The 16,296-nt window shown below is 44.6% G+C and overlaps 1 protein-coding gene across 2 annotated transcripts in view; it reads right to left on the bottom strand.

The window, feature by feature from the left end:
- Positions 1–16,296, bottom strand: part of ARHGEF11 (Rho guanine nucleotide exchange factor (GEF) 11) — a 117,881-nt gene that overhangs the window by 37,790 nt on the left and 63,795 nt on the right. For both annotated transcript variants that reach the window (XM_010838205.1, XM_010838206.1), the window contains exons 2-7: positions 9,858–9,946; positions 8,796–8,894; positions 5,785–5,834; positions 5,370–5,427; positions 4,613–4,791; positions 3,736–3,807 (exon numbers count right to left, since the gene is read on the bottom strand). In XM_010838205.1, the coding sequence (XP_010836507.1) occupies positions 3,736–3,807; positions 4,613–4,791; positions 5,370–5,427; positions 5,785–5,834; positions 8,796–8,894; positions 9,858–9,946 (547 nt within the window). The remainder of the gene's footprint in view (positions 1–3,735; positions 3,808–4,612; positions 4,792–5,369; positions 5,428–5,784; positions 5,835–8,795; positions 8,895–9,857; positions 9,947–16,296) is intronic.

Genomic DNA, 16,296 nt, shown 5'->3' with positions numbered 1-16,296 from the left:
CCTTCAGCTCTGTAAACCTCTACAGAGAGCTGACACACACCAGGCCCCGTGCCAGCTGTGCAGGAGGAATATGCCAACACAGGCATGGTCCTGGCCTTCAGGAACTCAGTCCAATAGAGGAGAACAAACAAATAATAAAATACAAATACAGCAGCAACTGTTTAGAGGTTGATGCAGTGTGTCACAGAAGCACAGAAGCTCTGAAATTCCACCCTCAGCTCTCTCCTCTTCTCTGTCCTTGGTGATATCATCTAGTTCCCAATTTCAACTGCCACCTGTATGCTGAGGCTACTCAGATCTCTATCAATATTTCAAAATCCAATCTTTTCTTCTGAGGTTCATCCTTGTTATCTCCATGTGCCTGGAGGATGGTCTTTTCACCTGAACCTCCCATGGCTGCTTTAAACTCAGTCCATCCAAAGCTGACCGTCATTTCTTTCCCCTAAATCCTTCTCCTCGCCTCTGTCTCACTTCATCAATGGCGTCACCATCTATCCAGGCACCCAAACTTGGGGCTGTCTTTTCTTTCTTCTCCTTTACTTCTCCCTTCTAGTTGATAAATTTCTTATGTACTGTATGTAACAGCCTCGGAGAAGGTTTCCTTATGTGTCAATCCACTTACTACACTTTTCTAAAGAACACTGTTTTGAAGATATGATCACTCCACTACTCAAACCCTTGGATCAATTCCAACTGCTTTCAGAATAAACTTCAAGCTCATCATGTTACTGAAGGCCCAAAGCACTTTCCAGAGTGAAACAGACTGAGCCCAACTGAAATGTCATCTCATGAACTTTCTCTGATCATTGTATAATTAATTATTCCTTCTTTCTATAATTTAAATAATGTAAAAATTATTATCGACATATAATTCTCATAAATTCACCATTTTAAAGTATATAATTCAGTGATTTTTAGTATATGCACAGAGCTGTACAAACATCTCCACTATCTAATTCCAGAACACTTCCTTCAACCCTACAAGAAAGCAGTCACTCCCAGTTTCTCCCTTCCTCCATCTCCTGGCAACCACTAATTTATTTTCTGTTTTTATGGATTTACCTCTTCTGGACTTGCACGTAAATGGAATCATACAATATGTGGCCTTTGGTGTCTGGCTTCTCTCACTTGGTACGTTTTCAGGATTCTTCCGTATCAAAGCATGCATCAGTCCCTCTCTCTTTTATATGGCTGAATAATATCCCATTTTATGGAGAGAACATATTTTGTTCATTTACACATCAGTTAATGAGAATCTGAGTGGTTTCCACCTTTTGGCTATTATGCAATTAATAAATGCTATTATGAATGTTCACATAAGAGGTTCTATGCCTTTAACTCTCTTGCGTATATACTTAGGTTCATGGAGTTGACAGATCATATTTCTGTGTTTAATATTTTGAAGAACTGGCTGCACCACTCTGCATTTTCACATTAACAGTGGGAGTAGAGTAGGATAGTGAATATGTAGACAAAATATAAACAAACATTTCTCCAATTTCTCCGCATTTTCACCAACAGCTGTTATTTTGGCTCTGGCCATCCAAGTGGGTGTGCGGTGGTATCTCAAAGCATTGGTTGGCCTCTTTCTAATGACTAATAATACTGAGCATCTTTTCATGTGTTTACTGGCCATTCGTATGTCTTCTTTATTGGACTGTCCATTCAAATTCTTAGCTAACTTTTAAACTGGGTTGATTTTTAAGTATCTATTACATATTCAGGTACTAGACCTATATGTTCATGGCAAATAGATGCGGAAACAGTGGAAACAGTGGCAGACTTTATTTTTTTGAGCTCTAAAATCACTGCAGCCATGAAATTAAAAGACGCTTACTCCTTGGAAGGGAAGTTATGACCAACCTAGACAGCATATTAAAAAGCAGAGACATTACTTTGCCAACAAAGGTCCATCTAGTCAAGGCTACGGTTTCTCCAGTGGTCATGTATAGATGTGAGAGTTGGACTATAAAGAAAGCTGAGCGCCGAAGAATTGATGCTTTTGAACTGTGGTGTTGGAGAAGACTCTTGAGAGTCCCTTGGACTGCAAGGAGATCCAACCAGTCCATCCTAAAGGAGATCAGTCCTGAGTGTTCATTGGAAGGACTGATGTTAAAGCTGAAACTCCAAAACTTTGGCCACGTGATACAAAGAACTGACATGTTTGAAAAGACCCTGATGCTGGGAAAGATTGAAGGTGGGAGGAGAAGGGGACGACAGAGGATGAGATGGTTGGATGGCATCACTGACTCAGTGGACGTGAATTTGGGTAAACTCCAGGATTTGGTGATGGACAGGGAGGCCTGGTGTGCTGCAGTCCATGGGGCTGCAAAGAGTTGGACACGACTGAGCAACTGAACTGAAATAAACTGAGACCTATATGAGCTGCAAATATTTCCTCCTATTCTGTGGTTGTCTTTTTAAAGTTTCTTGATAGTGTCCTTTGATGCACAAAAGCTTTCAATTTTGATTAAGTCTGATTTATCTTTTCTTTTTTTTTGGTTATTTATGCTTTTGGTGTCACAGCGAGGAAACCACCATCTAGTCCAAGTGGTTTATCAAGGAATAAATACCCATGTTTTCTACTAAGAGTTTTATAGTTCTTAAAAATAGTTTTAACTCTTATATTTAAGTCTTTGATCCAGTTTGACTTAAATTTTATTAATGTGTTTAAATTTATTTACTGTGTGAAGAAAGAATCCAAACTCATTCTTTGCACAGATATCCTGCTGTCCCAGAACCATCTGTTGAAAAGACTGTTCTTTCTTCACTGAACTATCTTGACACTTTTTAAAAAACCAACTGACCACAGATGTCTGGGTTAATCTCTGGACTCTGAATTCTATTTCACTGATTTACAGGCCTATCCTTATATCAGTACCACACCGTCTTGATTACTCTATGACAGTAGTATCAGCACTTATTATACTGCAGTGCAACTCTTCCTTCATCCATCCATTGATATTCTACTAGATTATAAACTCCTTAAAGGAAAGGTTCATAGCTCACTTATCTTTATAACCACTGTAACCTTCGTCCCTAGCACCTGTCCCCAGCTCCACTGCGGCACACACAGTATCTAGGCACAAAGTAGGAACTTAATGTTTGTTAAGTAAATGAGTATATTTTCATGTCTTGGTGCCTTGGAGCTATGCTGTCCATTCTCTTCCCCATCTCTTTTGCTTACTGAAGCCCTACTCTTCAAGGCCCAGCTGAAATACAATCTTCTCAGTGAAGTTTCCCTTACATCTCCCATTATTAATTAATAATAATAATCTGCTCTCTTCCTTGTCCCTCCCACTCTCTTTCCTACTGTAATACGAATTTTCCCCATGAGATTGTAAACATGTTGAGGGCAAGAAGTATCAAATCTTTTAGGAATTAAAGCAATGGTTTACATACAGTGGGCACAATAGAACTGAAATGAGGGGCCAGGAGCTCGCTGTAAGCCACAGCTATTATTGGAATCTGGTCGTTTCCTTCCAGCCAAATTAAACTTCTTGTTCTCCCTGCACATCATTGCCCATGCCTGGAAATCTCTCTGCATCAGTCAAATTCTGCTTTAACAAATTCCACTGGCCTGTGACAATTCTTTAGAGGTCCTGAGGTTTGACATTAAGGTTTTCCTGTGATAGCATATGGCCTGCAAATTAAGTTGTACACTTTGGTTGATTGCTTTGATAAAGTATTATCTCATGAAGGCAATGGCCAGTCTACCCTCAGCAGTGACCTTACCTGTAATTCCTTTTCCTCCTGTCTCAGCATATTCCTAAGGATCTGGGTGGCATGTTTTTGAAATTCGGGATCCTAAGAGTGGAAAACATGACAGTGGTGAGAGTTGGGGCCCAATTAGTAGCTTTATTCTCCTCCTCCAGGTGAGTCCCAGGCAAGGAAAGCTATGACGTGACAGCCTGGGTGGTAAGAATGTTTTGAATAACACTTACTATCTCACTGGAGCTCAATAAACATAAAATCTTATTTTTCACATCTGGTATCAAATTGCTCTCTAAAGTCTTCCAGGACTTGCAGGTCAGTCTTCTTTCCAATCGGAAAATCCTGTTCCCTATTACTCTCTGCCTCTAGTCCTTTTTTAACTCCTCACACAGGTTATCCTGGTCCTTGGGTTCTCCCTCTACTAGTCTTCCTCTTTCCTGACTCTCTTCCCTATAGACTGGGCTCCATATTTCATTCCTCCAGGCCTTCTTTTTCCCCAGGAAGCCTCTCCTTTACTCCTTGACTTATTCCACATCTTTGCAACAGTGACTGTTAACAGTCTTTACAGACTCCTCTGACCATGCCTGGAGGTGTGCACCCTCACCCTGATGGAGAGGAACACTCTCAAAGGGCCTTCTTAGAGTCCTGCACGCACACAGGAAACACTGCACGCTGCTACCTGATAAACCACATATGCACTTACATGGAAGAGGACACTATAGCACAAAACGCCCTTTTAATGTAGTTCTCATTTTGTTCCACTTTTTTGATGGCCTTCATATAGTTCTTTTTCTTGTCTCTTCCTACTGGCATGCCATTCGATTTAACCTGGTTCCATTCCAGTGGGCAGCTCTTCAAAGGGACACCAGAATGAGGAGAGGAGCAGGGGGACCATTACCTGCAGAGGTCTGGGTCCTGTGATGCGCTGTGGAGGTGGCAGAGGTGGAGGAGGTGGCGGTGGGGGGACCACTGGGGTGACTCGGGGAGCTCCTGCTGGGGCTGGGTCCTGCTGGGGCCCAGAGACACCAACGGATGAGGGCGAAGAGCCCAGGAGGGTGAGAGCAACATAGGCCCCAGCTGGAGGAAGACAAACAGAGGGCTGCTCAAGTGGTGCTGTTTGCAACAGCAGACACTCAGGCACAAAGGAGGCAGTTCTCCCCTCTCCTTCCATTAAGCTTATAATTCTGCAGGTGAAGTTCTCCTCACGGTTAATGCCCCACCTGTTCTCTAATTCCTGTCCTTCCATCCTACACCAGCACAAGGCTCCTTTCCTTCCCTTTCCTCAGGCAGAGGCCTCAACCAAAACCCCACCCACAACTACTTGGGAGCTGCCCACTCAGTCCCTTGTTTCCCAGGATTGGGAGAGGGGAGTGAGTGGTATTTGAGTGAGACCTGGTCTTAGTAGAACATGATCTAAAAGGTAGTGCAAAGATGGGTAGAAAAATAAACGTGTCGGATGAGAGATTAATAGCGTCTCCACCTGAAATGACAGGAGGGAACCGTGGCAGTCTACGATGATCAGGCCAAGATTAAAGACTTTAGCCACCTCCCGCGTCTACAGAGGAACCCTGCTGGGTCAACAGGCCTGCTTCCCCCTGTGCCCCCCGTGCATCTGCTCCCTGACTTTCTTTCATTGCCACCTCTTTCCAACTCACATTTGATGAGCTTCACCACCTCCAGGTGTGAGCTATTAGTCACCATGGTGCCGTTCACCTGTTGGGGGACAAATGACATGACTGAGTAATGGCAGTGGAAGCCTAGGGGATCATTTTCTTAGGTCAAAGCCACTTCTTTAGGGAGCCATTTATCAGGGCTCTTTAGTATAGTAAAACCTGTTATAGATCTTAGTCACAGTCAAGAAGGGCCTAGAATACGGAACCCAGCTATCTTAGTCCCCATTCTCTGTCATGGTATTCTCTGTCATTGTACCACCCTCCTGGTCAGTGGCTGATGACAGATGCTATGAAAACGGAAGTGTACAGGAGGGGCCAAGGCCAGAAGTGACCCTGCACTCCCTGTCCCCGCCGGCGGGGGAGGGGGGTTGTCACCCAGGGAGGGAACTTCACTCACTTTGATGATCCGGTCACCTTCTTTCACACCGGCTTTCATGGCTGCACCTCCTGTGAGGAAGCAGAAGGCCTGGTCAGTGAAGACCCACCACCTTCCAGAGGTCACTGAAGACCCACCACCTTTCCAGAGGTCACTGAGTCTCCACTCATGAACCTGCCAGATCACCTTCCCCCTCAAATCTCTTCTCATCTCTGTGTTAAGTATTTCACATGCTGGGTATGTATCCTATTCTGCTCCAGGGCCACAACTACCTTTGAGCTAGACTGGACTGTCTGAGGTCCCATCTCCTGTTCTTTTCGCCACCTGGCTCAGAAGCAGACTTCTCCTCTGAGCGCCAGGCCACACTGGCAGAGAGGCAGGGCCGGACTCCGGGGAGAGCAATGTGTGCTTTATGTGAATGTGTCTGGATATGTTCCAAGGTCAAATAAGAGTTTATTTCTATTATCCAGTGGGAAGAACGAGTTTACTGTATTAAATAACTGTTGAAGTAATTATTAAGAGGAATATACGGTATGAGAAAAGAATTGCAACAAGAGTTTTCAAATCCTGGTCCCTAAGCCCTGAGAGGTTCATAAAAGACATTGTGGGTATTCCTAGCATTAAGGAAGATAATGATCACTGCTTTATTTTCTGTTAAAAAAATGGTTCTGCAGCCGCAGCGGTTCTGACCACCATGTATAGTCGTCCCTGGGTATCCACTGGGGATTAATTCTAGGACCTCCTGCACGTGCTCAAGTGCCTTACTTAAAACGGCATAGTACAATACCTTCCGGGTTCACATTTGACTGAACTAACTGCAGATGGAAATTCTGGGCTGCAGTTGGTTGAATCTATGGATGTAGAATTCTCAGATTCGAAACTCACGGATATGGAGGGCAAAATGTAGTTTTAAATGAGTTAAGTAGTACTCAGAAAGCACAGGAAACACTTATGCTTCATGAGAAGCATAAAAACTATGATTTTTGTAAATTTACCCCGATGATCATTAAATCCGTAAATTGCATTCGTCTGATCAAAACAAAACTCCCACAAAGTACATCTATATGTTTCTAGTCCAAAAAGAGAAATTACAGTGATGACTACATTCCAATTTGGCTTTTTAGTATTGGGATCCAGACTACCCAATCTAAAGTGTGCTATTTGTGGGAAAAGTACTAGCTTGAAAACTCTCTTTTACACTGTCATCTAGAAATTAAAGGTGGAGGGTAAGAGTGATTTTGCCTGAATGCATGAAACACTAATAACTTAGTGATTAAAAAAAATTTAAACTTTCCAGAGTAAAGGAATTAGAGAAGAAGTTATAGACTTCAGTAAGCACGAGAATCACCAGAAGAGTTTGTCAGAAAGCACATTCCTTGGCCCCTTGTCAGAGGGTGACCCAGCGCTTCGGGACTTGGGCCTGGAATGAGGATTCAATCGTCCTAAGGGCCCAGGTGATTCTAATGGAGCAGAGCACAGACTGCACTTGGACAGTGACCTGAGAAGCCTACAATCTGGAAAAGATAATAACAACTGCGGTGCTACTCTTGTGATTTCGATGCCAATCCAAATGATGTCTCTTCCTCTCTCCTGCCCAAAATACACATTCATACACATATTTTCCAAAACTCATATTTCACTGCAAGCCATCCTTTTGTTCTTTCCTCTCTGAGTCTGACTCTGCTCAGGCCTAAGAGGCGGGTAAAAATTGGAGGAGCCCTGAACTCATAATTCACTGGAGGGGATCCTCATACATTCTGTATCAAAGAGATCACAGAGGCAAAGTACAAGTTACTGGCAGTCCCACTCGCTCTCTCACCCGAGTCCAGGAACCTCGAGAGAATACAGAAGCAAAGAAGTTTCTTTTCAGAGTTCTACCCTAGGATATGAAAAGCAAACCTCCCCCTGATAAAAGTTAACTCCCAAACATAAGGAGTGCTAATTATTTATATCCTCGTATGGCCCACATACCTCATTTTGGTCATGAATTTGAAATTCCCTTTTCACCTTTCACATAAATAAATTCCAAATATTTCTTCCAAAGTTAAGTAAAGCACATATCCTTTCCATTTTGCACTCTACTTAGTAGGAAAATGCTGGCCAGTTACCTACCCCTTTCCTTGTACTCTTTTTCCTGCTTGGGATGTACCATGCTGCCAGGACCAATCCCATTTGCTACAATGAGGTTCACTCTTTTTAGAGACACTTGCCTCATATTCTTCGCCACTCCCATCTCCTTCCTGCTCCTAGTTTTCAATCTGGGTCACTTAACAACAGTGATTCTACCACCAGACATTACAGAGCTCTGAAATACCTGAAGCTTTTCCATACACAACTGATTTGCTTACAATGCCCTCCCACTCGCTACTCGCTTCCCACCAAACTCCCATCTCGTCAACATGTTCTCTATGGCCATCTTTCAAACTACTCCTGAAATCCGATTTTCTTCTAAGAAGGCTCCCCAAACTAATAAGAAGGGAGATACTATGCTTCGAACAAACTAGCTCAACACAACCTTCCAAGTAACCCTTCTTCTTGTGTACTGTCCAACATACATCTTTCAGTCATTTATTACTTAGTGTAATTGTATCTGCACAGATATCTGGAACAGAATGCCTGCCTCAACTGTGAATGCTGCAGCACAGTAACCATCTGTGCTTGGAGCGAGGTCATGTGAAGGCGGGAAGAAGAAAGTGGGTCTTCGATTTCTCCATGGCATCTTCCAACCTGGGACAAGGAGCTCCCCTGGAGGGCAATCAGGCACCTGCCTGATGACCTGAGGGCTATTTTGCCTTTTTCACAATTCCAACAGGGAAATCAAGCCCAGAGTGTGAGCCCTAGAAATGCTTAGTATTGTGGAGGCATCCCCAGATGTGCCCAGGGAACCAATTCTAGAATGAACCATGCATGCCACAGGACGCCCAGGCCTCTAGTAAAAGCACATGCAAGTTCTCCAAGTCCTATGGCACTGTCACACCCACGGTGACTTTCTAAGAACTGTCCACTGCTGGCGAGGGGGACACAGCACTCACCAGGCCGCACAGACTGCACCAGGACGATGCGGTCCCCGCTGACTGTGAAGCCGAAGCCATGCTGGTCCCTCTGGATGATGACGCAGCGCTGAACCAGACCTGGCGAGAGGGCGGAGGGGAAGGGGCTTCAGCTGGGTCTGTCACTGCGAAGTCAGGGCACACAAGCCAGGGCCAAACAAGCAGAGCCCTAGTGTGGTTCTTCCTCCAGAGAGCCTTTCCGGATTCCCTCGACAGCCTGTCCAAACACACTCTTGCAATGCAAGCCTTTCTCAGCAATCGACAAAACCCTGTCACCTACTCTGTATTCTACACAAGAAATTCCCTTCTTGAGGTGTGGAGGTGGTTGTCTCTCTTGTACATGTTTCTCTTTTTAGGCTTGTTTGAGTGGGACTGGACAAAAAAGGGGGCTGGCCAATGCCAGGCTGAAGACTAATATCTCAGAGAAGCAACCCCGGGACCGAAGCCTAAGTGACCCTGGAAGTTTTCCATTAAATCACGTTCAGTGAATACAGAAGGTGGGTCACCAGTGCGTGTTGCCTCTGCAGAGATGGATAACTCATGGGGGCAACTGAGGGCTGGCCTGTGCCAAAATGCAGGGAAGGATAAACGACTAGAGAAAACCCCTTCTGCCACAATCACACACAGAACGCAGGGAAAAAGAAAGCCAGGCTGTAACTGCCCTCAGACTCCATCCCTGTGGGCACGTATGTGATCCTGTACACTGTGGGCGTGTATTAGATACTGTTTCCTGTAACGGAGAAAGCACGAGCTCCAGCTACAACCCCACTGGTTTCAGGTCCTGGTTTTGTCTCTTACAAGTTTGCACACTTGGAAAACTTTTTAACCACTCTGTGTCTCAGCTCCCTCATCTGTAAAAGAGGGATACTTTCTACCACTGATAAAAGGACTGAATAAGACAATCGGTAAAAACACGTAACACAACGCCTCGTGCACATTACGAGCTCAATATAAAGGCTAAGTCGTCTTGTATCTAGGGTATGCAGATCTGTCTGTCTGGGTGAACACCTCTGTGCCTATGTGTTGATGCCCTGAGAAGATTACCTGTTGTCTCAGATGTGTCAGAGGGCTGGCGGTGGTGAGAAGGGGACTTGCGTTCAGGTGCTGAATCTCCCAAAGACAGGCTACTTAACCTGGAGAAAGAGTAAGAAAAGCACATCAACGAACTGAGCAGGGAGGGACCACCCTCGTAGCAGAAGGAAGCTCTGTCGACAGGGGCCCTGAGTCTTGGGTAACAAGAGACTGACCCTCTCACTCTGTACCCCGCTCCATCTGGTGGGAGACTGGCCATGTCTGCACCACGGGCAATACCACCTATCTGGAATGCTAGGTGGGCAGAGCAGATATGATCTCTTTAATACCCAGCAAGGCGTCAAGGGAAATAGCCCTTCCTGGAGTCAGGAGACAAAGAGACAATAGCAAGAACAGGGTGTGCACAGACACACGCGTGGTGGGTCTTACCAGGCTGCAATGGGGCTGATGGAACAGAACGGACGCGGCGGAGAAAATGAATGCGAGAAAAAGATAGGAAAAAACAAACAGCTAGTTAGTTTAGGCAATGATTTGCGAGGAAGAGGAGACTGCAAGCCAAGGATGGGAGGGTCAAAAACACACACAGGCCTGCAGGGCACAGCCGAGGACAGAAGGGGCGGGAGCAGAGACACTCGCCCTCACTCTAGCTTAGGCTCCTCATCCCTCTCCAAAACAAGTGTCTCTAGGAGGCTGACCAGGCCTTTAGCCGGGTAACTGGCAACTTCACCTGTTGGATAACTGGCAATTTGAACCCTTTTCTAGAAAGGCGGAGTAGAATGGTCATCACCCAAGCTTCTGAGATTCCATTTATTTTATGTGTACCATGGAGAACAGAAATCGGGTCTGTTTGATGGTATATTCCAATCCCATTTCTACAGCCAGCTTAGGGCATCCTGCTTAGAAACTATTACAGCCCTAAAATCTCAAAGTACCAGGGATCACCAAACCAGATCTAATAACAGGGCCTTGCAGGAACAGGAGAAGCTCAGATCTTTACTATGCCTCTCCTTTTTAGAAAAGTGTCTGAGCTGCCAGTTCCTAATCAATAGTTGCTGCCCCTCCAGAGGGCGTCTCCTAGCCATATCCAGCAAATGACTACGTAAAAGGGTCTTCACGGAGGCCCTTGTGCGGAGGCAAAACACTGCAAAGAATCTAAGTGTTCGCAGCGGGTGACTGGTTAAATAAACTGCAGGATATCAATATAATGACACAGCCTTCAGTCTATAAAAGAATGAGGGGTCTCTTTATATAAGACAAGGAATGGTCTCCAAGAAACATTGTTGATTGAAAAAACATGATGCAGAATTATGTAGATGGTAAGAGAGAAGAAAATGATTTGCTTATATGTTTGTTTACATATATATACAAAACATGCAAAATCTCTCTGGAAGGGTACAAAAGAAACGTATATCCCTGGCTGCCGCTGAGGGAGAAAACTGCCGGGGAAAGGGATGGAGTTGGAACCTTTCGATTATCTTCTCATTTGTTACCGTTTAAACTCTAAGTCATGTGAAAGTATTAACTATTCAACTAATACATACAAGTACATAACTTTTACATATAAAAGGGGGTGGTTCCTCCCCCCTCACCCTGGCACCCCACTTACCTGGACAGGTGAGACTGCTTTTTACTGGCTGATCTTTGGATCAGAGACAGAAGGACATCAAGGAAGAAGAAAAACGTGGGGCCCAGGAGAGAGTGATGCAGGAAAAGAGGAAGAAAGGAAAACAAAACAAGACATAAACCAGACAAGACACTGGAGACGGTTGGTTCACAAGAAAAACCACTGGCCACAGTACAGTAGATCCAGCTTACTGAACTGCAGATTTGCCTGCACCTTGTTGCTGATTGAAACCTTTCAGAGTTTCACCACTGCACCTGGGAGAAAGGTCACAGATGCAGCAGCCAACAGGAAGCGCTAGTTAGCCAGCCCCTCCACCGTAACTGCAGCTCCCAGTGCCTATCCTAACTGCAGTGTGAACACTCAATGCGACCGCTTGTTCGTCTGTCTCTGGGCGGTAAGGTCCATGAGGTCACGGCGGTCTTGTCGGTCAGCACTCCCCACGCCTGGCATGGCAAGTGCGCCGTCCTGTTTGGTCCCCGCTCTTCCCTGTTCTCTCACTTGCCGTGGTTTCTGGCTCCTGCGCCCCACGTCATGTGTGGCACACACTGCTCCTTCCTCCTCGATGTTCCTTCTGCTCTACTCCCCATTACTACACCTGTCAACCAGACAAGAAGGCAAACTTCCAGAAGCTACAACTTCTGGCTGTCTTCAAATTATTCTAGTCTATCATGCCCTGCCCTGACCTCCACCTCCTCATCCAAGGTAAAGATTCAACGTAGCTTATCATTAAGTAAACGTCCTAGAATCTACGAATGATAGCTAAACTTACTGTGGTCATCGTTTTATTTAATTGTGGCTGTGCGGAGGGGTGGTCTTAGTTGCTGCATGGGGATCTAGTTCCTGACCTGGGTTGAACCCAGGCCCCCTGAATCTGCAGCATGGAGTCTTAGCCACTAGACCACCAGGGAAGATCCCTGTGGTAATTATTTTGCAATACGTGGGTGCCAAGTCCTTATGCTGTCCATCTTAAAATTAGGTAGTGCTATATGTCAATTAGATCTCAATAAAATGGGGGAGGGAAAGTCTTAGAATCCAAACCTCTGTTATTTAATACAATAGCCACTAGCCACACAGATATGTAAATTTAAAACAAAATTTACAGTTCAGTTTCTCAGTTGTACTTCAGCTGGTGGCTACCTTATAGAATAGTGCAGATTACAACAGTTCCTTCACTGAAGAAAGTTCTGTTGGACAGTGCTGCTTTAGATACTGTGCTGGCGCTAGGGGTACAACAGTGAGTGAGACGCAGTCGCTTGCAGGTAATGGATGAGGCAGATAAACGAAACTTCAGTGCAAACGCTGAGGGGCAGAGCTACTTCCTGCAGCAGCGAGGGATTCGCAGAATAAACTTTTAAAGGTCTTTTCTTCCAGCTGCTCGTCTGGTGTCTTCGGCCACATCCATCACATCCCACCACTGGATTACCCAGAATGGGCATGAACTCCTCCCTGCTCACTACCTCAGAAGAAAACCCATCCCATCCTAGGACAGCTTGGGCTTCCTCCTTGCCTGGTTCTGCTCGGCTCTGTGAAAGACTGGTTTCCTATGCCCACATTAAAGCTTAGAAGGAACGGTCTGGTAACCTAACCTGGTTTGGTTTTGCATTTGGGCTGGGTTGTGAACTGTTCAACATAACTAAGGGCACACTAGGCCAAGGTTTATGCACCTGGCTGTACAGGACTGCTGGGGCAAAGACAAGGATCATTTCAGCAGCCATGGAAAGTTCCTCTCAAAAAAAAAAAAAGTCACCGCATAGGGCGGAGACAGCCGAGGACAAGGGGGATTACAACATAATTTTAACAGGTACAGGGTTTTTTCCTCCTTTTAGAGCTTAAAGGAAGAATTAGAATTAGAGGAGGAAGAAATGCTTGTATCAGCAGATCAAGACTATCATGCACGTTTCCCCCTCTTCCTGATGACATTCCCATTAAACTTTAGCAGCAGAGATCAGACTCCAATCAGCCTAAATCCGATGGGAACATAGGAAGCCCAGGAAAGCAGAGAAGTTCCCCCAAATCTGTGGCCCTCTAAATGGCATCACTGAGACAGATCTTCTGATCCAACTTCTCATTAAGCCCCATATTTATCCAGTCAGTTACAGAGACTGCTAAGTCCTTTTACGTTTTCCCAGAATTGCTCCTTCCTTTCCATTATCATTGCTATCCGTCACTTTAAGCCATATGTCCACTGCCTCAAATTACTAAAATAAAAAAGAAAACAGCTCTTGTTTTCACTCTCCAGTGCCTCCAGTATTCTACCACAATGGACTAACTTTCCCAAACACTATTTCTTTGGGTCCCCTCAGATCAAGAACCTAGGATTTCCCTTGTTACTCTCTATATGATCAGATATGTGTGTCACCTACTACTAAAGGCTTTTCATCAAGTGGCTCCAAGCGCCCTTTCAAATTCACTCTTATTGCTCACTTTCTCCTGCCTCTATTGGATCTTAAAAGATGCTGCACTCATTCTCGCCTCTGCTTTATCATGGCCTCCATCCCTTCTCTTCACTTCTGCCTTTTCAAGGCTTTGGTCAAATGGCCCTGATTCTGTGAAGCCTTCCCTGGCCACTACAGCTCGCATTTGTTTTACCCCAATATTTTCTGGGAAGAATCTCAAACCTATATATTAAAGTTAAATGAGCAGCATGATGAATACTTACATACCCTTCATCTAGATTCACCAATTAACACTTGTCACACTTGCTTTATCTTTTTATGATGATACACTTTTTCCCATTTGAGAGTTGCAGATGTCATGACATTTTACCCCTAACTATGTCAGCATATACCCCCTTGGGCCCCTAAAATTCTATATAACCACAATGCCAACAGCACACCCAGTGAGTTTACCTTTGATATAATATTATCTCGTATATAGCCTGTATTCAAATTTCCCTAATTCTTTCACTAATCTCCTATACAGTTGTTTCCAACTGCCTCAATACAGGATCCAGTCATAGATCTTAGAACTGCATTTATTCATAGCTTTTAGATTCATTTAATCTAGAATATCACCCCCTCCCCCCACCCCAACCTACTTTTCTTGGTCTCTTCTAACACCAACATACAGAAGAGTTCCAGCCGGTTGCTTTATTGAATGGCCTGCAATAGATTTGTCTGTCTCTTTAGGATTAGGTTCAAATTCAACATTTTAAAAGAGTGTTAGATAACTGATGTGACACAGCTCGCCCATTTCTGGTGAGGATAGGTTTGATGACTTAGGTAAGCTGGTGCTCCTAAGATTTCTCACTGGTAAATCTACATTTTCCCACTTAAATTAGTGGGAAATGGGTGGAGTGCTATTCTGAGACTGTACGACCATCCTGTTGTCCAACAGCTTCCCACACAACAGCTTTATTACCCACTGATGCTCCCTGGGGACTGACTGATGCCTCAGTGGGCAAAGAACCTGCCTGCCAATGCAGGGGACACAGGGGACTCGGGTTTGATTCTCAGGTTGGGAAGGTTCCCTGGAGGAGGGCATGGCAACTCACTCCAGTGCATCTTGCCTGGAGAATACCATGGACAGAGAAGCCTGGCGGGCAACAGTCCAAAAGGTCCCCGCCTGAGCCACTTACCGCACTGGTGGCTGCAGAACGGCACTCTGTGAAGCCTGTAGTTCCGGCCACATCTATTAGCCCGCAATCTTGTAAAGAAAGTCATTTTATCCCTTTTCTGAAACAGTGCTATGAACTCACGAATTTTTTCCCTCCAATGCAAATACATTATAATCCATTACCGCTTTTTAAAAAATGTTAAAGTTGTCTCAGTTTGGCTGGTGGGAGCTTCTACAAGCCAGCTCCTGTGTCCTTTAAAGTGTCACCATCTGCCTTATTTTCTGGCACAAAAAACAACAACAACAGAAACACTCCAGGCTCACCTTGTACGTTCTCTGTGTCAGACTTGGACTCAAACATTTTTTTAAGGAGCCCTGGTTCCTCTTAGTAGGAAATGTGTGTAGAAACAAGCCTGGGTGCGAGGTGCTCATTGTTGTGAAGCTGCCACTGCTTCCCAGCCGTTCAATGGACAGAGCCAGGACATATTAAGAAATTATGAGTTTACAAGGAAATCTTGTTTGACTCCAACATTACAGGGTTCTCTCATCTTCCCCAATTCCATATTTTATCTTTCTTTTCCCACAGTGAGAACCTTGTTCACAAACAACAGTAATGTATTTATTATAATATAATCATCTGCTCTACTCCATTCACACATCAAAGATTGTTTCCAGAGTTACTATCCCAGTAACAGCAAACTAGGTAGAGGATAGACTTTCCTTACAATTCTTTTTCTCCTTAGGACCTACAAGACCTTTTAGAACTAACACCCAAAAAAGATGTCCTTTTCATTATAGGGGACTGGAATGCAAAAGTAGAAAGTCAAAAAACACCTGGAGTAACAGGCAAATTTGGCCTTGGAATATGGAATGAAGCAGGGCAAAGACTACAGAGTTTTGCCAAGAAAATGCACTGGTCATAGCAAACACCCTCTTCCAACAACATAAGAGAAGACTCTACACATAGACATTTCCAGATGGTCAACACCGAAATCAGATTGATTATATTCTTTGCAGCCAAAAATGGAGAAGCTCTATACAGTCAGCAAAAACAACACCAGGAGCTGACTGTGGCTCAGACCATGACCTCCTTATTGCCAAATTCAGACTTAAATTGAAGTAGGGAAAACCACTAGACCATTCACGTATGACCTAAATCAAATCCCTTATGATTATACAGTGGAAGTGAGAAATAGATTTAAGGGCCTAGATCTGATAGATAAGAGTGCCTGATGAACTATGGAATGAGGTTCGTGACATTGTACAGGAGCT

This window comes from Bison bison, unplaced genomic scaffold (assembly GCF_000754665.1).
Source record: "Bison bison bison isolate TAMUID 2011002044 unplaced genomic scaffold, Bison_UMD1.0 scf7180017864093, whole genome shotgun sequence".
NCBI lineage: Eukaryota > Metazoa > Chordata > Mammalia > Artiodactyla > Bovidae > Bison > Bison bison.
The sequence above is the reverse complement of the archived record's forward strand: the minus strand, read 5'-3'. Positions and strand labels throughout refer to the sequence as shown.